Here is a 22,671-nt window from a genome sequence, read left to right as displayed (position 1 = left end):
CCTGTCTCACCTCTCCCCTGTCTGTCTTTCCTCTGTCCGTCTATTGCGCACCTGTATACCTCTTTCCTGTCTGTCCATCTCTCCCCTGTCTGTCTCTAACATTTCTGCTGTCTGTCTCTCCACTGTCACTCTGTCACCTGCCTGTCTCTCCACTGTCACTCTGTCACCTGCCTGTCTCTCCACTGTCCCTCTCTCACCTGCCTGTCTCTCCACTGTCCCTCTCTCACCTGCCTGTCTCTCCACTGTCCCTCTCTCACCTGCCTGTCTCCCCACTGTCCCTCTCTCACCTGCCTGTCTCTCCACTGTCTCTCTCCCACCTGCCTGTCTTTCCACTGTTTCTCTCTCTCACATGCCTGTCCCTCCACTGTCTGTCTCTCCACTGTCTCTCTCTCACCTGCCTGTCTCTCCACTGTCCCTCTCTCACCTGCCTGTCTCTCCACTGTTTCTCTCTCTCTCACATGCCTGTCTCTCCACTGTTTCTCTCTCTCTCACATGCCTGTCCCTCCACTGTCTCTCTCCCACCTGCCTGTCTTTCCACTGTTTCTCTCTCTCTCATGCCTGTCCCTCCAATGTCTGCCTCTCACCTGTTTGTTTCTCACCTGTGTTTGCAGGTTCGTCATGGCAGAAAGCTCTCGGTCAGCTTGGCTTGGTGAGGTAATGATGACATCATCTGTGCTTCTGAAGTGTCTCAGGAGTTGAGACAAGTCTCCTCACCTTAATTAAATGTCCTTACAGTGTTAAAGCCTCGTCCCCACAAAGACACGCCGTAAACCACATGTGTGCACTCTGTCTTTGATGTGAGACAGTTAAGTTTTAAGTGGGAACATATGTGTGTGTGTACACGTGTTTGTGTGTGTGTACACGTGTGTTTATGTGTGTGTGTACATGTGTGTATGTGTGTGTGTACACGTGTGTTTATGTGTGTGTACACGTGTGTATGTGTGTGTGTACACGTGTGTTTGTGTGTGTACACGTGTGTGTATATGTGTGTGTATGCGTGTGTGTGTTCACACGGGCATGTGTGTGTACGTGCACATGCGTGTTTATGTGTTTGTGTACACGTGTGTGTGTGTGTATGCGTGTGTGTGTTCACACGGGCATGTGTGTGTACGTGCACATGTGTGTGTGTCAGCTTCTGTTCAAGACAAATTTGGGGCTATGATTTTATAGAGGTAATTGTCCTTCTGTCATCTTTCTATAGCCAACAGGAAGTAGACACGAAACTACCAAAATAAGAGTGATGTTGTTGTAGCAGGATTGACATCTGATCCTTGTATGTGTGTACGTGCATGCGTGCGCGTGTACGTGCGTGCGTGCGCGCATGCGTGCGTGTGTGTAGAAGTTTGCAGAGCCATGAAGGCGAGACACAGAGACTCCAGTCAGAACCCACTCCCCCCCCCCCCCCCCCCCCACACACACACACACACACACACACAGAGTTGAATCAGAGCAGTTACTTGATAATCATCAACATCATCATCAGGTCGTCTTCATAAACCAGGAGGAATATCTGTCAGACTGTTAAAGTTGGAATTCCTCAGGTTTAACGTCAGGGAGAAGAACTACCGTTAAATACATCATAGGACCAATAAACATGTCATGAGAAGAAAAATGACAATTTGACCAACATTTGATTTTGACATTTGAAACTTATTAAAATGACAGGCCCACTTTCAGGAAAAGTATTTTATTGTCCAGCTGAGACCCAGGCTGTTTAGCTTAGCACAATGGCTGGTAGTGGGTGAAAAGGGTTAGCATCAGCTAGCTCAGGTCCAGGCTAGTTAGCTAGTTAGCAGCAGTCACTCTTCTAGTCGGGCTGCACAGTGGTGCAGTGGTTAGCACTGTGGCCTCACAGCAAAAAGGTTCCGACCATTACTAGTAAGGAATAAGCAGAAGATGACGATGGATGGATGGACTCTTCTAGTCCTCAACAAACGTTGGGTTCTGTTGACCCAAGATCCAATGGAGCTTTGGAGGTGCTGCGTCAAATCACTGCGCCCAGTCAGGAAAGTAGTTCCAGCTACGAGTCTGATTCTACCACTACGATGACAATTATTGAGGGGTAAAGGATGACCTGGAGGCACAATAGACAGTTTCTTGTTACTGACACCCTTCACCAAGATGCGTCTGAGATGCAAAGCTAACGTGCTAACTAGAAAACAGTCATCTACCCACTGACAAATGACCACTCATGTTGCTGTTACCCAAACTATAGCCTTTTGGTCATTTTATGATCTTAAACCTTTGAACCAAGAAATATGAAATTTTAAAGAAGATTTTCAGCAAGTGTCCCCCATGCAGGAGACCTTAATAGTCACATCCTGTGTCTGTCTCAGTCTGACAGGAAGTGATGCTGGCTCCACTGTGCGACAGGTCTTCCCAGATCTTGGGGTGCTGGTCGTTGGTCTGCTAACCTGGAGGCTGAGCTTGAGACTGAGCACTGACACACACACACAGGTAACACACACTCACACACACACACACACACACACACACACACAAATGAAGCAGGTGAAACCTTGTTAAGTTGTCTCCTCTTGTTTGGTAATGATGTTTCCTGTCTATTAGTGTGTAACTCAGTCAGCTATTTATTAACTGTAACCTTGTTAGGGGACTGCACACACACAGAAACACACACACACACACACACACACACACACACACAGAGCTTGTCATGATCAGGTTTCAGGTTCAATCTGTTGGGACAATGTCCTGTTGGAGTCTGTTAACATAAGGCCAGAACAGACCTCCTCATCCTCATCACTCTTCATCACTTGACTGTCTCACATGCATACACGTGTACACCCCCCCCACACACACACACACACACACACAACCCTGTGGAGACAAACCCTCTAATTTTAAATTCATGCAACTTTTCTGAAAAGCTTTATTTTTGTTGTTGTTTTTTATGAGAGGACTCATTAAGAGGAATCCATGTTCCAGTGACAACCACCATCATCGCCATATTCTTCATTCTCAATAATGTAATCAGATCTTGCAATGTTTGCAGCAGCAGCTCGATGAGCTGATGTTCCAGGAAGAAGATGAGAGCACCAGCAGAAACAGAGCTCTGGTTGAACTGGAGTTACTGGTCACTAGAGCCAGGGAGTTGTTCGCAAACATGATGACAACTGGAGGCAAAATCCTGTTTACAGTTCTACTGGGACTAACAGGTAACAAGAAGAACCAGTAAGTTACTGACAGGTGACCAATAGAACCAGTATGACACCAACAGGTGATCTGTTAAACCAGTTGATCAAGCAAAGAACCAGTAAGTTACTGACAGGTGACCAATAGAACCAGTATGACACCAACAGGTGATCTGTTAAACCAGTTGATCAAGCAAAGAACCAGTAAGTTACTGACAGGTGACCAATAGAACCAGTATGGCACCAACAGGCAACCTGTTAAACCAGTTGATCAAGCAAAGAACCAGTTACTGACAGGTGACCATCATACATCCCCCCCATCCCCCCCCCCCACCCCAGGTATCGTGATGCCATCGCTCTCGTCCCTGCCCTACCTGCTGTGTTTCCAGGTGGTATGCACCTGGTGGGCTTGGTCTGGTATGGTCCCTCCTCCTGTCTTCAGATGTGTGTCTGTGATGTCACTGGTCTACTCCTCCTCCCACTTTCTCCTTGTCTACTGCTACCAGCTGCCCTCCCTGCAGGAGGCATGGCCACCCAACTGCACCTCCGCCAGGTAACGCCTACCCCAGTACGCACACACAAACACAAGCACGCACACTTGCCCAAAGGTGTGACAAGGAAGGAGATGACGAGGAGATGAAAGCTCTTAGATCTCCTCATCTCTCAAATGTGTGCCTCCTCGCCCCTTTGCATTAGGGTGTCTTTGTTGTTTTGATTCCTTGCCACCTCTTTCTTTGGCCTCCTTCTTTCTTTGACTCATTTTTTCCTCAACTCCTTTTTTCTTTGCCTTGGTTGTTCTGCCGCTAGTGATTTGGACTCCTCAGTGGAACAAAGAGGTTCTGCTACCACCTGCTGGGGAATAGAAGCAGTACAACATGTTCAACTGAGCGTCTTTATCCATACAAACCTGATCAGTTGATCCTGATTCATCATCATTCATTCGTTATTGCTTATCAGTTATTCATTTCTACTTTCAACAAGTGAATTTCCCTGTTGGGGATCAAAAAAATCTTCCGAACCTGTTTCTGGATTATTGTTCAATCACTATTATCAATCATTGGTTATTAACAAGAGGGTGGCGTGGCTCAGAGTTTGCGTGGCTGTCTAGCAACCGAAAGGTTGCTGGTTTGATCCCCACTTCCCCTGGTGACCATGTCCAAGTGTCCTTGAGCAAGATACTGAACCCCTGATGGCCCTGTGACGAACTGGAGACCCGTCCAGGGCGAACCCCGCCTCTCACCTAATGACAGCCGGGATAGGCTCCACCCCCCCCAAGACCCTTAACAGATAAGCGGTATAGAAAATGGATGGGTTTGGGTTTAGGGTTTAATGATGATTATTATTAATGATGATTGATGACTGCTGATGATGATTATACTTGCAGCGTTTTTGGTCTGGTGTCGCTGGTGTCGGGGGATTGCTCCGCCCCCTGGAGGCTGCAGGTGAACTCAGAGCTCAGCTGGTTTCACTTCAGTAACCCTCTGATGCTGCTGCTGCTCTACCAGGTGGTGGCCGGGCTGCGCAGGAACCAGGTAACTGGCAGAACCAGGTTCTCCAATGGAGAGGGGGTTATGAAACAAGGAAGTGGAGGAGGAAACAAGGAGGTGATAGAGCAGGAAAAAAGGAGGTAGAGGAGGAAATGATGTGATATTGAAGTAAACAAGGAGGAGGAGGAGACAAGGATTTAGTGGAGGAAATGATATGACAAATATGGAAACAAGGAGGTGGAGGGGGAAATGAGATAATAGAGGAGGAAATGAGGAGGTGGAATTGAGGCAATAGAATAGGAAACAAGGACGGGGGTGGAGGACGCCACCAGTCACAAGGTTGGCCACGCCTCCTTATTGATGGTTTGTCTGTTTATGTTGTAGGTTCTCCCTGAAGGCGTCAAAACTATGAATGAACACATCTGGAATGATGTAGTACGTGTCCTATGTTCTAGATTCTTCTCAACAGCCTCCCTCTGACTCCTGCTCTGCTCACGCTTGGCGTTCTCTCCATGAGCTTCATGAGGTCATCACCTGAAACGGTCAAACATCAGTGACGGTCCAACTAAACGCAGTCAGGACGGGATGGTGTGTCGCTGCAGGACGCTGTGGCAGCCATGTTGGTTCAGTAAAGCCCCCCCACCATCACACCCCCTCCTCCATGCTTCACGCTGGGAACCATGCATGTAGAGACGTCCCTCCATCTTTTCTGTGTCCCACAAAGACACGGCGGTGGAACCAAAGATCTCAAATGTGGACTCATCAGACCAAAGCCCAGATGTCCTCTGGTCTCATGTCCACTCCTTGTGGTTCTGGTCCAAAAAAACCTCCTCTGCTGGTTGCTTCTCCTTGGTGGTGGTTTCTTTGCAGCTGTTGGACCATCAAGGCCTGATTGGCGCCGTCTCCTCTGAACCGTTGGTGCAGAGACGTGTCTGCTACCAGAACTCTGAGGCGTTCATCTGGGCTCCAGTCTGAGGAGCTGTTAACTGGTGGTTCCTGAGGCTGGGGACTGGGATGAAGTCCTCCTCAGCAGCAGAGGAGACTCTTGGTCTTCCTCTCCTGGGCCGTCCTCATGTGAGCCGGTTTCATCGTGGCGCTTGATGGTTTTTACGACTGCACTCGGGGACGCATTCAAAGTTTTTCCAGTTTCCAGGACTGAGTGACCTTCAGGTCTTAGAGCACTGAGGGACGTGGCTCCTCTCTACTGAGCTGATGGTTCCTGTCATGACATGAATTCTAGCAGTGGTCAAACAGAGCTGTCAGCTGGGGAGCAGCCTGACTTCTGCTCAGCTCAACTGATGCTCCCAACCAGGAAGAAGGACGGAAACTCCTCCACTGAACCCTGACAAGGTGAACCTGAGAGGGGGAACCATTTCAGGTGATGACATCATGAAGCTCCCTGAGAGAAGGACGAGGGTTTGCAGCGCTGCAGAGGGAGGCGACTTTGAGGAGCTAGAATATAAAACTCATTTACAGTTATTTATCATTCTTTTTCCTACTACATGATTCCATTACAATGTAGAGAGGAGTAAAAATAAAGAAAAAACATTGGATGAGACGGTGGGTCCAAACTTTTGACTGGTGGTGTACATCTGTAAATGGTGACTTTTCACTATGTTCCTTCAGCTCTCTTTGGTCACATGTTTCCTCAGTGGATTGGTGGTGATGCAGCGCAGGATCTTGAGAGGGCGGGGTCAGCAATCAGTAACAGCTGTGATGTCCTGACCTCTACAAGCCCACTGACTGATGGGGTCAGCTGTGACATCACAGCGGAGAGGCGACGGGAGCTGTGGAGTCGAGCTGATGACGTGTGTTGAAGTACATTGTCAGACCAATCACAGAGTCCAACTCCTATAGTCGTCATGTTATTCTCTGCAGGTGCTGGAGTCTTCCACCAATGATAGTCCATCTGACTCATTTGCCCCACACACACAGAGCACAGCACTGGGATTGGATGTGTACTCAACCCCTCACCACTCCCTCAGCCAATCAGGTAAGTATGGGGCCCCCAGAAGAACATGTCGGTAGCCACACGACTTCAACCAGACTCTTGTATGTGATGCTGCAGATACTCTGGAGACATGTGCCTTCGAAGGAGACGGGGACGGGTGGGAGGAGGAGGACGATGACGATGACGACTATGACAATGATGAGGGGGGAGTCAGTGCTGTTGCCATGGCGTTCAGCTTCCTCCTAAAGCAAAGTTACATCTGTGCTCTGATCGCCATGATGGCGTGGTCCATAACGTACGTATCATGGCTGACATGTGCTCTGCTGCTGTGGTCATGTGTCCTCTGGATGATGCGGGAGCGTCGTCGCTACACTCTGATGTCAGCGCCATGGCTGGTTGCCTATGGCAACTTGCTGGTAATCTTGCAGTACATCTACAGTTTCCCCGTCATCCAGGAAGTTCCCGGGCTGTTCCCAAAAAAGGACGATCCCTGTAGGGAGCTGGCTTCCAAGGTGCTGCCACTGGTGTTTCTAAAATTATGAATACAACTTGTACTACAACTTCTGCCACCAGTACTTCATATACTAGAACTGTAATACCACTTCTTGTACTAATACAACTATTACAGCCACTGACCAACTGATTAAGTGTCACTTGTAAATTGATAAGAGATATTGCATCTGATCTGGTAGAATGTTTAATCTGATTACTCTACTGTAATCTGATTACCTGACACAAATCTGATTACCTGACTGTAACCTTATTACAAGACTGTAATCTAATTACTTGACTGTAACTGATTGTTTTGCAGCTGGTGTGTCTGTTGACCTTCTGGCTGTTGCTGCGTCAGGCACTGACTGAGAAGAGAGACAGACAGGAAGAGAGACAAGCAGAGACACAGCTCTCCGCCGTCACAGTCCACATCAAAGGTACGACATCTCTCTGTATGACTGGTTACCTGACTGACTGGTCACCTGTCTATCTGATGGTTTTGTGATGTTAGGCAACCAGCAGGAGAAGAAAGAGGAGGTGTTGTACGAGGAGGTGCTGCTCCTGGGAGAAGGAGGCGGAGGTGTTCAGATGGAGGCTCTGGTTGCTGTGGTTACCAGGATGTTTGTCAAATACTGGATCTATGTATGCGGAACCATGTTCTTCTTTGTCAGTTTTGAGGGCAAAATTGTCCTCTACAAAGTTATCTATATGGTGATGTTCCTCTGCTGCGTGGCCCTGTATCAGGTAATATGATGAGTACCCAGACCACTGTGAGTAGTAGTATAATGATTACCAATACTACCTCTCACCTGTTGTCCCTCTGTAGTTAAACTATGAACGGTGGCGTGCCTTGCTGCGGGGATTCTGGGTTGCTGTGGTGGTTTATTCCATGTTGGTTCTCATTCTGGTCTACACCTTCCAGTTCCCCTCGTCCCTCCACACTTGGACCTACTACACCAGACTCAGTACACACAGGTAAACGCTGGTACACACTGGACTGTTTGATACACAGAGGTACACACCAGGACATACTGGTACCTACTGATACTCATAGGTGAGTACAGGCAGTAAAAGGTGCAGGTACTGTCAGATCAGTCAAGATATGAACAAGTGAGTAGCGGTATGGACAGGTAAAGGTACTAATTGACTGTCTAATGTTTGTGTGTCTTTTTCTCTCCAGGTTAGAGGATCTTGGTTTAGAGAAGTTTTCAGTTCCAGTGCTCTTCACCAGGATCTTCATCCCAACAGCGTTCCTGCTGGTACTCATGGCAAACACACGCTGGTTCAAAAATGAGGACAAACATTCTATTGGCTCTTTTCTCTGAACATTTGACATTATTGTTGTTCCTGTTTCGTTTTCGGTGCCTGTCTCAGGTGTGCATCGTACACCTGCATTATTTCCATGAGCCGTTCCTCCAGCTGACCGACCTAAAGACTGTGGTGGACACCCACAACAGCACCATCACCAGGTAGTGCCCCACACACACACGCATACACACATACAAAACATATATACACACACGCATACACACACATACAAAACATATATATACACACACACATACAACACACAAACACATGCACTCACAATTATACACACGCATACACACACATACAAAACATATATATACACACACACATACAACACACAAACACATGCACTCACAATTATACACACGCATACACACACATACAAAACATATATACACACACATACAACACACAAACACATGCACTCACAATTATACACACGCATACACACACATACAAAACATATATACACACACACATACAACACACAAACACATGCACTCACAATTATACACACGCATACACACACGCATACACACACACTCACACGTATACACGCATACACACACATACATGCAATCACACATATACACACACGCAAACACACACACTCATGCGTATATACACACATACACAAACACGCACACTCACATGTATACACACATACAATACACACATACACGTATACACGCATACAACACACACATGCACACACATGTATACACACATACAATACACACATACACACATGTATGCACACATACAACACACAGGTGCATCCAGATTTGAGGGTCGTTTGAAGGTGTCGTGTGGACAAAGTTTCACTTAAAGTTGCACTAAGTGTTGTTGCCTGACGTGAGAAAACTCCTACTGTTCAGTGAGTAAATTTCTATTCCAACTCATAAAACAATATTTTTACGACATTGTGTTATGAGTTGAAATGTTTCATTAAACAGTAAAATGTGAATTTACTGTCTCACTTCGTTAACATATAGAAAATGTTCAGCTAGTAATCTGCCACTGTAGCAGGTGTTGGGGGCTCCTGGCTGATCGCTGCAGCTCCACTCTGACTGAATACTGGCGGAGGAATGCTGGCATGTAGCCTCCATTAGCCTCCAGTAGCACATCAGAGTTGGACAACTACTGCTGGCATGTTGCCTTCGACAGAAATGCGAAGCTTTTACCCTGTTATAAACATTAGACACCATAATAACCCAGAATTACATTCTATCAAACAAAATCGAAGGGGCCCGAAGGGACAGTCTATCAGGGGGACAGGAGGCATGTGGGACGGTCCATTAGGGGGACAGGAAGTGTGTAAGATGGTCAATCAAGGGGGCGGGAGACATGTTGAAATGGTCTATCAGGGGGTGGGAGGCATGTTGGGACAGTCCATCAGGGGACAACAACAACATCTAGTCAGATGCTAATGAAGGTGCTGCAGGAGGAATGTGTTGTACCAGCCCCCAGGCTGCAGCACCCCTGACCCTTCAGTGTTTCAGGCTGTACGATGCTGAAGGACATTATAAAGACGTCACATCATGTACGACTGGAATGGTGAATCCTCAGTAGGATGATGACAAACACGCCATTTTCATGTCATGTAGCTGCTGTTCCTGTGGTGACCAGTTTACATACAGAATTGAACTATAATGGAGGACTTGACCCCCACACCCCACTGTCTCCTGCAGGTTGGTCCACTCTGATGGTAGCTTGGTAGACTTGACAGTGGAAGAAGCTCCGCAACTCCTCCCTGAGGGAGAGAAAAGTGGAGGGCTGAAGGAGAAAGAGGATGAAATTAGACAGGAGTGGAGAAATGAAGAGGAGGAAGAGGAGGAAGAGTACTCGTGTATGTTTGACCAGGAAACCCTGTCTGACCACATAACAGGTAAATGCGTTGCCTCATCACCCCACCTGTGAGCAAATGGTTAGGTGGGTGGAAAACAGACTTCTGATGTCTCCTCAGCCATGGTCTCCTGGAGGCTGGTGGTGGATCGTATCTCTGTATTGTTCCTGCGCCTCCTCCTGTCCATGCAACAGCTGCAGCACCTCCTATGGTGGCTTCTAGAACTACACATCATCAAGATTGTCTCCGCCTACATCATCTGGGTCTCTGTGAAGGAGGTGACCTGTCTGTCTCTGCCCTGTCTCTCTCTCTCATCTATGGGTCTCTGACTTGTCTGTCTCTCCAGGTGTGTGTGTTCAACCTGCTGTTTGTGGTGTGCATGGGAGTGGCTCTGCCCTGCAGGGCGTGGCGCCCCCTGCTGTCAGGAGTCTGTACAGTTTGGACTTGTGTGGTGACTGTTTGTAAAATGTTGTACCAGCTGAATGTCGTCCAGTCCAACAGATACTCGTCCAACTGCACCATGGTAACCATATGTCTACTTGTCATTTTGTCAAACTGTCTATCTGTTTTGCCTCACCTGTCTGTCTTTCTGTAGCCAGATAACTCTACCACCGATCTATCTGCCTCTGTTTTGTATTCTGGTCCAGTTGACCCTGCCCAATGGGTCGGGCTTCGTAAATCCGAAGGAAAACTTCTAGACTACCTAAGGGTGAGGAGTGACGTCACGTCAAACTCAAATGACACCACCGCAGGTTCTCAGTTAGCCCTTGTGATTTAGCATCATGCTAACCTCTCTCAACAGTATAACCTGATGATGTTAGCGCTCTTAGCCTTTGAGGTCACGGTTTATAGACACCAGGAGCTCTACCGCCTTCGCCGCAATAAAGTCCTGCCCCCCACCAAAACACTGTTTCATGACATCAGAAGACGTCACCTTGATGAGAACATGCTGAGTTGTGCCAAGTACTTCCTCAACTACTTTTTTTACAAGTTTGGCCTGGAGGTGAGACACCCACATTAGGAAAACACAAGCTTACCACTTTTTTCTTTAAGTTCCCACCACGTTCTCTCTGTTGTGCAGACCTGCTTCCTGTTAGCTGTTAATGTGATTGGTCAGCGAATGGATCTGTTTGCTGTAGGCCATGCCATTGGCCTCATCATTGTCCTATCACGGCGCAGCAGGAAGCACATCAGTTCTGTGTGGCCAAAGTATTGCTACTTCCTGTCAGGGCTTCTGTGTTTCCAATATATTCTCTGCATCGGATTCCCACCAGTTGCCTGCAAAGGTACAAACTCACCTGATGTTTAGAGAATTTAAAGTTCACAAACCACATCAGCAACATGAACTGCCAGCACTTCCCAGATCCAGTATTTGTGCTAAACTCCGCTAACACACTCTCCCCACTGCTGTATTTTCAGATTATCCCTGGAGACCTCCGTCCTCTAACATGGACTCCAACGTTGTGAAGTGGCTCTTCCTCCCAGATCACCTGACGCCTCCAAATCCGCTTTTCCTCCTCTGTAAGATCATCGTTGTTGCTGCACTTGAGACACACCCAGAAATCACAATGACAACAAAATGTCCTGGTAAACAAAGAAAACTGTCTCAGACACAAAATAAATCCTGCTAAATTGGAATCCGTATCAAAAATGACAAAATTGTTGATACATGTATTCAACAAACCTGAACATCAACCTGAGGGTTCTTGATGGTTCATAAAACAAAGGCAAATCGGATGAGTAGATCCAACTAAGAACATTAGAGCTTTGAAAGGAAGACCAGTGAGTAGTTTTGGCTGGGATTAACAGATTTGATTCCTCATAACCGAAGTGGGCTGTATAGTCTTTACATTTTGACTTGGGTGGACTCACTGTTGGATTTCATAAGAACAGGGTTCATTAATTGTTCGTTAGACAGTTGAAAAGATCGATTTGGGGCTGTTCTGTTGTCGTTTATCAGTTTGGAGAAGTGTGCTTGTCTTACTTGTTTAATAAGATGGTGAGTTGCTCATGGACAATTTGATATTTTTTAGCCATGATTCATAAAGCTGTTGAAGTTGGTACTTTTTTCAATGACATGAATACTGCCTTGATCGCTGTATTGCCCAAGCCCAATAAGGACACCACACAATGTGGGAATTATAGGCCTCTGTCTATTCTAAATGCAGAAATAAAAATTTTTGCCCGCATATTGGCTGCTCGAATAGAACCCTACGTAACAACCCTAATTAAAAATGACCAGACAGGTTTTGTGGAATCACGGCTGGCTTCTGATAACGTACGGCGCCTTCTGCATGTAATTCATGCTGCCAAGGATATACCTTCCCCATGTGCAGTATTGAGCCTTGACGCTGAAAAAGCCTTTGATAGGCTAGAATGGGACTACTTATGGATGGTACTGCAGCGTTTTAGACTGGGCCCAACTTTTATTAATCTAACCAAGCTACTATACAGTAATCCGTCTGCATAAACACGAATGGCATCATATCAAATAAATTTAGCTCATCACGTTCGTGCCGTCAGGGATGCCCATTAAGCCCCTTTCTTTTTATTTTGTCATTAGAGCCACTTGCGCAAAAAATTCGTCAACATCCAAATATTTCCCCCATCATTTTTAACAACACCACACACTCCATATCATTATATGCCGATGACATATTACTATTTTTTGATAAAGCAGCCACATATTTACCACATATTTTGTGGTACATATTTTGAAGATGGACATTCTACCACGCATAAATTTCTTTTCTTCAATGTTACCTTTGCCACCCCCAACTGACTATTGGAAAAAAGTTCATTCTTTGATCTCTAAATTTATTTGGGGAGGGAAACGGCCCCGTGTAAAGTTAACAACACTCCAACGCCATAAAACAGAGGGTGGTCTTTCCGTACCTAATTTTAAATACTACTTTTGGTCATTTGTTTTGAGACCGCTCACAGATTGGCTTAACCCAAACTCGGACCCCTGTTGGAAACAAATAGAAAAGAACCTATCAGCCCCGCACAGACTCGAGGATCTGATCTACTCTGCTGTTCCTTTGAAACGGGCCAAACTGCGATTTGGTCCTATAATAAGTTTCCTCTTTTCAACATGGGCTACTGCTGAGAAGGAATCTAAGAGTACATGTAAATGGCACCTGAATAGTCCACTCTTTAATAACTATTCCTTACTTACTGGGGGAATCCCATTCTCGTCCCCAGAGTGGAGTGCTCGGGGTGTCCATGTTTTAGCAGATATATGTAATGAATATGGGCTTCGTGACTATAATGACTTGCAATTGTCTTATCAGTTACCTGGAACATCACTGTTTTTATACTTTCAACTGCGATCATCCATGAAAGCATATGGAGTGCCTTGGAATTCTCCTCTTACTACTCATCCCTTGCACTCCGTCCTATACAATAGAGAGCGAAAAAGAGGTCTGGTCTCACGTACATACTCACTTCTCCGGGATGCCTCTTATAACTCTCTCCCTATTAAACGTGTATGGTCTAGTGAACTGGAGCACTACGTCGGAGGTGATTCACTGGACTGGGATAAGATTTGGTCTTCTGTTATTTTTGCTTCTAAGAACCCAGATCATCAACAAATCCATTTCAACTATTTACACAGGACTTACCTCTCTCCAAGGAAGAACTTTCTCATGAAACGTATGACATCTCAAATCTGTACCTTGTGCTCAGATGGACTCATAGGCTCATACATGCATATGTACTGGGAATGTAAGGATGTGAAGCTTTTCTGGGGTGAGGTCTGTGTCACTCTTTCTAATGTACTGGATGTCACTGTACCATGTTCTCCTATTGTGTTGCTTCTAAATGATACTACAACTTTAAAGCTGGCACATTAAAAAAAGCGTATGTTTCTAGCAGGCATCACTGCTGCCAAAAAGATGCTGGCTGTACGCTGGAAGCCTCCGCACACAATTACGAAGCCCCACTGGCTAAACACTTACATTGACATCATAAGCATGGAACTATCAGTGGCAAGAATGCACGGTGCCGGTGCAGACACTATTCTAGAATGGGAAACAATAGCAGATAAGATTAAGGAATTGCTGTAATCACCGTCCTTGATTTGTCTTTGGTGTTGTCAGAATATGTCAAAATATGTGATCCTTTGTTGTTCCTGCTGAATTCTTGTAGGGATCCAGATTGGGGGGGTCGCCAAATTTTTTTTTTTTCCCTGTTATTGTAAATGGAAAGATATCTGACTACTGTAATTGCTTCACAATTTGAAAAAATAAAAAGTTATTCACAAAAAAAAAGGACAATTTGATAATTACTCCCCACATTATTCTTCCTCCATCTTCCCTCTGCAATGTGACTGTTTCTCTTTAATAGTGTAATTTCTTTCTTGCTCTGTGAAGGATCTGGGTTACAAGGGACCTTGGTTTATGCAGTGCTGCTGCATCCAGGCTTGATTATAGTTTGATGTTAAAACTATCTACAATGAAAACCCAGGAGAATCTCAGTAAAAAGCCTGCTGGTGTGTCACGTGAAGCTACTTCAGCAGTGACATAGCTTTCCCTCACACTCTGTTCTGATTCCATGTGACATGTTTGACTGACCGTCGTCTCATGTCCCCCAGATGACTTCCTGCTGCTGCTGGGTGCCTCACTGCAGCTGCAGGTGTTTGAGGATGAGCTGCAGCCGTCTGTGCAGCTTCTGGCTGGAGACAACAGCGAGCTGGACACCAAAAATGAACACGTCTGTGATCCAGTCACGCGACTCTGTCTTAACACTGTCCCTGACTTCATGCTGTGCAGGTAAATGGCAGCTGTCTTTCTGTCTGTCTGTCTGTCCACCCGCCTGTCTCCCTGACTGCTGACCTCTGTGGATCCAGGTCCTACCTTGACATGATGAAGGTCATTATCTTCAGCTACATGTTCTGGTTTGTCCTCACCATCATTTTCATCACTGGGACAACCAGGTGAGTGGGGAGTGGCGCCACAGGTAGAGATTGATTGTGTCTGCATCAACACAAAACAGACTCTGGATGTGATGTATGTGCTACTGCAAGCTGCGAGCTGGCCAATGGGGCTATTGAGGCTCTTTCATTGGTCAAACACATTATTCTGCCGGCAGAAATCAGCTAAAATGAAGGAGCTTCTGAAAATTCTTTCTTTGCAAGATCGTCCAACAGCAGCTAGGAGGCGCTCATTAGAATCCACAAAATCAGTTACAGCACATTTCTACTTCCTTTCCCAGGATCAGCATCTTTTGTATGGGTTATCTTGTGGCCTGTTTCTATTTCCTCTTGGTGGGCGGAGACCTGCTACTGAAACCAGTTCAATCCATCCTGGTGTACTGGGACTGTCTGATTGGCTACAATGTGTTTGTCATCACCATGAAGAATATTCTGTCGGTGAGACAATGAATCATCTGCATGTGACTATTTGTACATCAGTGGGACTTCAATCTGAATCATGAATTTTGAGTATTAGATGTCAGAGAGAAAGACTGTTTTTTGGTTCAGATCTTGGCATGTGGTTTCATCAAGTCTCTGGTGTTGAATCACTGCTGGCTCATCCAGCTCTTCAGTCTGGCCTGCACCATCAAGGGATACACCAAACGTATGTAACATATCCGTCCATCTGTCCCTTGGGCACGTGTTTGATTGTTAATGGCCATTTGTAATTTCCTGTAGCGGAGCAGCAAAGCAGTAAACAATGTGAGTTACCAAGTGATGAAGCTGGAATCATCTGGGACGGCGTCTGTTTCTGCTTCCTGTTGCTGCAGAGGAGGGTCTTCAGGAGCCAGTACTTCCTGTATGTGGTCTTGGATCTACAAAATACACAGCTACTGGCTTCCAGGTGAACAACCCTCACTTACATGAACCCATACCCACATATTAAACTGAGCTGAGCTGATTGAGGGTGCCAGTCCTGTCAGCTACATGTGTGTGTCTCCAAATCCGTCCATCTGTCCCTGCTGCCTCTGTCCTAGTAGAACAGGTGTGGAACCTCCCTCCTAGTGGAGCAGGTGTGGAACCTCCCTCCTAGTAGAGCAGGTGTAGAACCTCCTTCCTTGTGGAGCAGGACTAGAACCTCCCTCCTTGTAGAGCGGGTGTTGAACCTCCCTCCTAATAGAGCAGGAGAAGAACCTCCCTCCTAGGAGAACAGGTATAGAACCTTCCTCCTAGTAGAGCACGTGTAGAACCTCCCTCCTAGTAGAGCAGGTGTTGAACCTCCCTCCTAGTACAGCAAGTGTTGAACCTCCCTTCTAATAGAGCAGGACTAGAACCTCCCTACTAGTAGAGCAGGTCTAGGACCTCCCTCCTAGTACAGCAGGTGTTGAACCTCCCTCCTAATAGAGCCGGACTAGAACCTCCCTACTAGTAGAGCAGGTGTAGAACCTCCCTTCTAGTAGAGCAGGACTAGAACCTCCGTCCTAGTAGAGCAGGTGTAGAACCTCCCTCCTAATAGAGCAGGACTAGAACCTCCGTCCTAGTAGAGGAGGTGTTGAACCTTCCTGTTAGTCGAGCAGGTGTAGAACCTCCCTCCTAGTCGAGCAGTATAGAGCAGGCAGCTTCCTTTACCAGCTGGAAGGTGGAGCAGATCCAGGATCAGTGGGGACGGACGTCTGCTTTGACCTGCTGGAGGAAGAGAGAGACGGAGGACAGGGACAAAGACAGAGAAGAGATGGAGACAGGAAAGAGGGACAAAGAGTGAGATAAAGATAGAAAGAAAGACATGAACAAGACTGAATGAGAAAGACAGAGGGACAGAGGACAGGAGAGTTAAGACTCACAACAGCAACAACAACAGTAAACTAGCTACCGATACCAACATCTACCAGCTACTGAAGCATCAACTTCTGCAGGATATCAGCATTAAAGTACTAGTACTGATATTAGTACTCCAGATTGCTGATGTTGCTCCTAGTACTAGTAATACTAGTACTGTGAAAGTGTGTGTGTATGTATGTGTGTGTGTTTGTTTGCGTGGGTGTGTTTGTGTGTGTTGTAGGGGGGCGGAGCTTTTTGAGGCATCCACAGTGAAAGCAGTCCGAGCGAGACTGGAGGTGGAGAAGACATCCATGGACCTGCTGAAGAGACAGTAAGTCTCTCTCTCCAGACCAAAGTTAGCCCAGAGTTTAGGCTCAAGGTCAGTCGGAAGTAATATAAACAAGAACAAAACCTGCTAATTCAGAACTATGTTTCCATTAGAAACCAGCGTCCTGGAACAAGTGGAAATTTTTACCAGAATTAATCTTATTCTGAAAAACACACCTGTGATTCACTCACTGTTTCCTTCAGGATGGAGAGGATTAAATCTCGACAACAGAAGTTCCGCAAAGGAAAAGAGAGAATCCTAAGTTTGACCCAAGAAAGCTTCAGTACTGACAGTGGGTGAACACATGCCTGTTGGTTGTCATGGTAACAGCTCGCAGTACTGACCCTAAATAGTGCGTTTGTATTTTCATTAGGTCAGGAAGCCATGAAGAGGCAGCCGCAGAAGGAGTGGTGGAGGCCCTGGGTGAACCACGCCTCCAGTGAGTCACATGACCTCTGACTTTATTACTGTGTTCAGTTGAGCTTCGACTAATGGTGTGTCCCTGCAGTGGTGAGGAGCGGCGACTACTATCTGTTTGAGACAGACAGTGAGGAGGAGGAGGAAGAGAAGAAGGAGGAAGAAGAGAAGAAGAAGGAGGAGGAGCCTCCTGAGAAGTCAGCCTTCCAGGTGAGTGTCTTTGTCTGAACTCAGCTCCTTTATTACAAACATTTTGCTCATTTTCTTCCTGATGAGGAAAGGGGCTTATTGAGCACCTTGAGAGCTCACACCTACAAAACTAACGTTAATGAAAGAATATTTTTCCTGTTAAAGCTCAACAGAAAAAGTAAATTGGACATGTAGAACAAGAGGTCAACTGCATAGTGAGACCAAAATCCTTGTCTGTCTGATGATGTTTACCGTCTCAACGGCTGTGTACTCTGTGCTGGCGTAGTACTTCTGTTTCTACTTTGCTTTCAGAGTTGGTGTTTCACACTTGCGTACAGTTGATCAGCCAGACTGATTGATATTCTGTCTCTGTCAGTTTGTTTATCACGCTTGGATAACTGACTCCAGAACAGCAATGAGAGCACGCAACAACCAAAAGAAACTCTGGAAGAAAAACTCTGCTGAACAAAGGAGCTGGAAAGAGGGCAAGAAAGGAGGTGAGGGGGCTCCTCCTGTGGTCTGATCGAACACCCAGCATCTTGCTCCATTGCATTGAACACAGCTGTTATGAATAATCCTGATAAGTATTGCAATGTAGAGACATGCGATCCTGGGATATAGTCATTTTTTTTAAAGAAAATGTCATTTTACCATTATGTCCCTTGATGGTGAAACTTGGATGTGGCGTATCAAAGTTACCTGAAACAACCTATTAACTGTGACTTCTCTTTCTAGCCTGTGGTGATATCGAAGTGATGGAGGAGTCAGAGGAGGATGGAGAGGATGAGGACGAGGACGAGGAAGAAGGACCAGGTGAGAGGCCTTAGATCCCACAAAAGCCAATGATTTTACAGTATAATAATAATGGTAAAATGGTAAATGGACTCAATTTTATACAGCGCTTTTCTACCTTAGCAGTACTCAAAGCTCTTTACAGTGTCGTCTCATTCACCCGTTCACACACACACACACACTCACACACTGATGGTGGAGGCTGCCATGCAAGGCGCCAACCTACTCATCAGGAGCAATTATGGGCTCAGTATCTTGCTCAAGGACACTTGGACATGGTCACCGGGGTCAGGGATCGAACCAGCAACCCTTCGGTTGCTAGACGGCCACTCTACCCCTGAGCCATGCTGCCCATAATAATTATATACTTTGCAGCCCTGTCAGGGTGCTCAAATGTACTTACCAGTGAAAATATCATCAAAGCAACAAATCAAAGATATTAGTCATACAGTTAAAGATTTGATGAGTGACGTATCATGTCATCAAGATTCCAGATATGGTGAAGCGTCATAATTTCAGCTTCAGATGTAAAGGAAGGAAGATGATTTAAAGGAAAGATGGCTGTAATGCAGAGGTTGTGACTGTGTGTGGTAGAGACAGGCAGAAGCTGAGAGGGTTGAGAGAGTGGAGCATTGCAGCTTAATTGTAGGATGAGTCAGTGAACCCCAGGTGATGGAGGTGGAGCTAATAAACTGATGTCCGTCTGTCTGGCGGCTCAGATCAGAGAATCAAACTAAATCTGAAAAGGTTGAATACTGCACAGTTCTGAATACAAAGGATTCAGGGTGAACATTATTACATGGATGAATATCTACACATCAATCTGTAAAAATCAAACTGACTGGACGCTCAACATAGGTCCACACTGAGTCCAGATCTATTTCCATGTCATGTTGCATGTTTCAGACACAGCGCTGCGTCGGTTCTCCAACACACTGCGGTTCTGCTGGGTCTTACTGACCGCCTTGCTGGACTCTCTGACCACTTGGCTCAGTGGTTTGTGTCAGGAGCACATTGACATCTCCACTGTCCTCCGCATCGAGCACTGCATGCTGACCCAACAAGCTAAACAGGCAAGCACTCAAGCTAATCTTCCCTACATGAGTGAAAGACACTACAGCAAGGATGGTGGATCACTCATTTTTGTGTGGTTCTCCAGGGTAAAGTTCCTTCCAGAGAGGCAATCCATGTTTACTACCAAGAACAAATGCTGAACAACTCCAGAGAACTGGGGATCGACTGCAGTTCCCATGAGTCCGAGGGGCAGACAGCAGAGAGAGGAAGGCCTGAGAATGAAGGAGTAAATCCCAATAGAAATGGAGAAGAAGCAGACGAGGCACTACAAACTATATCAACACCAGAACCTGCATCAGGAGCATATACTACAAGTAAAACTGACCCAAGAAAAAACATAGCAGCAGATGGTCCAGGTCAAACAGACCCACAACCAGTATTACCAGTACAGGTAAGAGATGGTCCTGAAGCAGTTTTTCCAGATGAACCCTTGGGGACAGCAGAAGTTTTGGTATCACCAGGGAGTGATCTAAGAGAACCAAAACAGGAACCTGCACCAGGGGGCAGTGGTCCTGCAGTGGAGAATAGAAGACAAGATCACCAAGGATGCCTGTGGGGTACAACCAGTCAAAGATGGCGACCCAAGCTGTCCAGGATGAAGAGAGTTGAATCCTCATTGTCTTTGTCCTCAGAGGAGGAGGCTGCCAGTTGGAAGGACAGGTTGGTTCAGTCTTGCTGTATGTTCATTAACAGATAAATAGCTCAACACCCAGAGAAGGTGACTAGAACATGGATAGACTTGTTTCACTGGCCGTCCTGCTGTCAACATGGTTGAGGCTTCCAGTATACCTGAAAACGCTCAGGTGAACACTCTGTCACCGGCGGTGCTGAGACACATCCCATTTGCTGTTTTCTGGTCTTTAGCTCCAGTGAAGGTCTGGAAGTTGCCTACCTCAGGCTTGTTGAGTCATGATGAAATCACATCTCATGTCTGTTTGAAAAGTGCTTTAGTATCAAAGCAATAACTTTCTTTCAAGCTGACACACACCTTTGCCCCCCTTCCTCCACAGCCTTGCCTTGCAGGAGGAGGAGGCTGGATGGGTGAGGGGGCAGGGTGTGGTGCATGGATGTGGGAGGACAGGGGAGTCAGGGTCTGCATGTGGGAGGCAGCGCTTGCTGGTTCAGAAGACTGACTTCTTGTCTGACTGCACCTCGTCTTCCTGTCCGCTGGCATCTCGTACTCAGGAACTGACGGCAAGCGAGCTACTGAGGAACAGGTGAGTTCTAGACTTCATCCAGGTGTAAACTGCTGATAACTTACACCTGCTGATTTCCAGAACGTTCTACAATGAGGAGCTGGAGGCATCAGACCGTTTCTATAGCAACCAACCCCAGCTGCTCCAGCTATGCTATGCCCTCTACAGCATCCTGGCAGCCAGGTGAGACTGACGGAGCTTTTGAAGATAATCTTTTGTCTTGGTTAACATGCTTTATAGACAGCACACAGTTTCACAATCCACACCTTCTTGGTTGTAGTTTCAATGATGGTTCTGAGTTCTTATTGTTTTCATGGTAACCTCATTAGGGTTTGCTGTTGCTTGGGTTGCTTGTCAGGCAGAGTCAAACGTCCTTTTTACACCCTGTCGTGCAGCACAACTACATTGTTACCCTTTGATATAACCCTGTTTTTTTCTGGTCCCTCTCACTCGTATCACAACAACTCTGCAATTCTCAGATTCTGAAACACAAAGATGGGCTGTGGCCACTAAAGCTTGTGACTCTCTTGCCTCAGGTCAGAGACGGTGTGTTACCTGGTCATCGTGCTAAACCATATGGTGTCTGCCAGCTGTCTCACTCTAGTACTTCCTGTGTTGGTGTTCCTCTGGGCGACACTGTCTGTACCCCGGCCCAGCAAAACCTTCTGGATGACAGCGATCATCTACACTGAGGTTTTCAACATGTTGAAGTTAGCATTTTTACTGTGCCACAGTTACCTGTCAGGATCCTAGTACCTTTTTTATGTCTGTCCTCAGGTTACCATTGTGATCAAGTACTTCTTCCAGTTCGGTTTCTTTCCCTTCAACCAAAAGCTTGAGGTGGACCGCTCCAAACCCTTCCATCCACCAAATATCTTGGGAGTGGAGAAGAAGGAGGGCTACGTCCTGTACGACCTGCTGCAGCTGCTGGCTCTCTTCTACCACAGAGCCATACTGAAGGTAAACCATTCTACCGCAGGAGTGTTAAGGAGAAAACAGATGAGGAAGGAGAAGCTCTGCCCTCAGTGAGCTAAGTGCCATGTTCTGGTACATCCTCCTCCACAGTGCCACGGACTGTGGGACCAGACTGATAACATAGACACTGAACCTCAACATCACCATGATGACCAGCTAGAATCTGCTCATAGTTCCACTACCACAGAACCAACAGACCCCATGAACACGCTGCGACGGCGAGACAGGAAACGAATGCGCTTCAGTTCCACCCAGCTGCACTCTCCTGCAGGTAGAACCTAACACACCTGAATGCAACAATGTTACAGCTGAAGGACAAATTTGAAAATGGGTCATTTCCATAAACAACTGTGGGAAATGAATTTGAGTCATATCATCAACAGGTATTTAGTGTTCTGGTGTCTCATTAGAGTCCAAAAGCACCAGGTGGGTGTAGAAGGGTCTTTGCGAGAAGACCCAGCCTCACAACAGTAGTCCAGCCAGCAGAGTCCTGATGACGATAGGGATCGGAGGACGATTCCTCTGTACAGAACAGGAGCGCTGTGATTGGTACAACTTGGCGCTTGATTTATGTAGTTTGTAATTAACTGTGGAGGCAGTTATGTGCGCAGCATTTGAGTCCAAGGCAAATTCCCCTATGAGGATAATAAAGTGCATCATATTAATCGATTGTGACCATCCAGGAATGTTCTGGGAACATTGTGACACAATGTCCATTGCACCGGCAG

The 22,671-nt window shown here is 46.4% G+C and overlaps 1 protein-coding gene across 1 annotated transcript in view; it reads left to right on the top strand.

The window, feature by feature from the left end:
* LOC147241229 (piezo-type mechanosensitive ion channel component 2-like) overlaps positions 1-22,671 on the top strand; it is a 33,356-nt gene that overhangs the window by 5,356 nt on the left and 5,329 nt on the right. Inside the window, exons 4-41 of the mRNA XM_086191734.1 lie at positions 612-654; positions 2,337-2,457; positions 3,014-3,176; positions 3,492-3,705; positions 4,537-4,684; positions 6,292-6,447; positions 6,518-6,632; positions 6,708-7,102; positions 7,402-7,519; positions 7,594-7,826; positions 7,909-8,057; positions 8,263-8,341; positions 8,457-8,551; positions 10,085-10,281; positions 10,360-10,517; positions 10,586-10,762; positions 10,835-10,948; positions 11,042-11,242; positions 11,321-11,525; positions 11,659-11,760; positions 14,834-15,011; positions 15,089-15,175; positions 15,454-15,610; positions 15,722-15,818; positions 15,893-16,058; positions 17,214-17,303; positions 17,504-17,592; positions 17,674-17,739; positions 17,809-17,927; positions 18,283-18,403; positions 18,642-18,719; positions 19,605-19,771; positions 19,858-20,432; positions 20,783-20,989; positions 21,050-21,151; positions 21,505-21,661; positions 21,746-21,928; positions 22,034-22,214. Of these exons, the coding sequence (XP_086047860.1) occupies positions 612-654; positions 2,337-2,457; positions 3,014-3,176; positions 3,492-3,705; positions 4,537-4,684; positions 6,292-6,447; positions 6,518-6,632; positions 6,708-7,102; positions 7,402-7,519; positions 7,594-7,826; positions 7,909-8,057; positions 8,263-8,341; positions 8,457-8,551; positions 10,085-10,281; positions 10,360-10,517; positions 10,586-10,762; positions 10,835-10,948; positions 11,042-11,242; positions 11,321-11,525; positions 11,659-11,760; positions 14,834-15,011; positions 15,089-15,175; positions 15,454-15,610; positions 15,722-15,818; positions 15,893-16,058; positions 17,214-17,303; positions 17,504-17,592; positions 17,674-17,739; positions 17,809-17,927; positions 18,283-18,403; positions 18,642-18,719; positions 19,605-19,771; positions 19,858-20,432; positions 20,783-20,989; positions 21,050-21,151; positions 21,505-21,661; positions 21,746-21,928; positions 22,034-22,214 (6,003 nt within the window). The remainder of the gene's footprint in view (positions 1-611; positions 655-2,336; positions 2,458-3,013; positions 3,177-3,491; positions 3,706-4,536; positions 4,685-6,291; positions 6,448-6,517; positions 6,633-6,707; positions 7,103-7,401; positions 7,520-7,593; positions 7,827-7,908; positions 8,058-8,262; positions 8,342-8,456; positions 8,552-10,084; positions 10,282-10,359; positions 10,518-10,585; positions 10,763-10,834; positions 10,949-11,041; positions 11,243-11,320; positions 11,526-11,658; positions 11,761-14,833; positions 15,012-15,088; positions 15,176-15,453; positions 15,611-15,721; positions 15,819-15,892; positions 16,059-17,213; positions 17,304-17,503; positions 17,593-17,673; positions 17,740-17,808; positions 17,928-18,282; positions 18,404-18,641; positions 18,720-19,604; positions 19,772-19,857; positions 20,433-20,782; positions 20,990-21,049; positions 21,152-21,504; positions 21,662-21,745; positions 21,929-22,033; positions 22,215-22,671) is intronic.

The sequence above is a fragment of the Aulostomus chinensis genome, chromosome 21 (assembly GCF_037954235.1).
Source record: "Aulostomus chinensis isolate RoL2024-O1b breed Wild chromosome 21, RoL_Achi_v1.0, whole genome shotgun sequence".
Classification (NCBI taxonomy): domain Eukaryota; kingdom Metazoa; phylum Chordata; class Actinopteri; order Syngnathiformes; family Aulostomidae; genus Aulostomus; species Aulostomus chinensis.
Note: the sequence above shows the minus strand (reverse complement) of the source record. Positions and strands in the feature narration are given on the sequence as shown.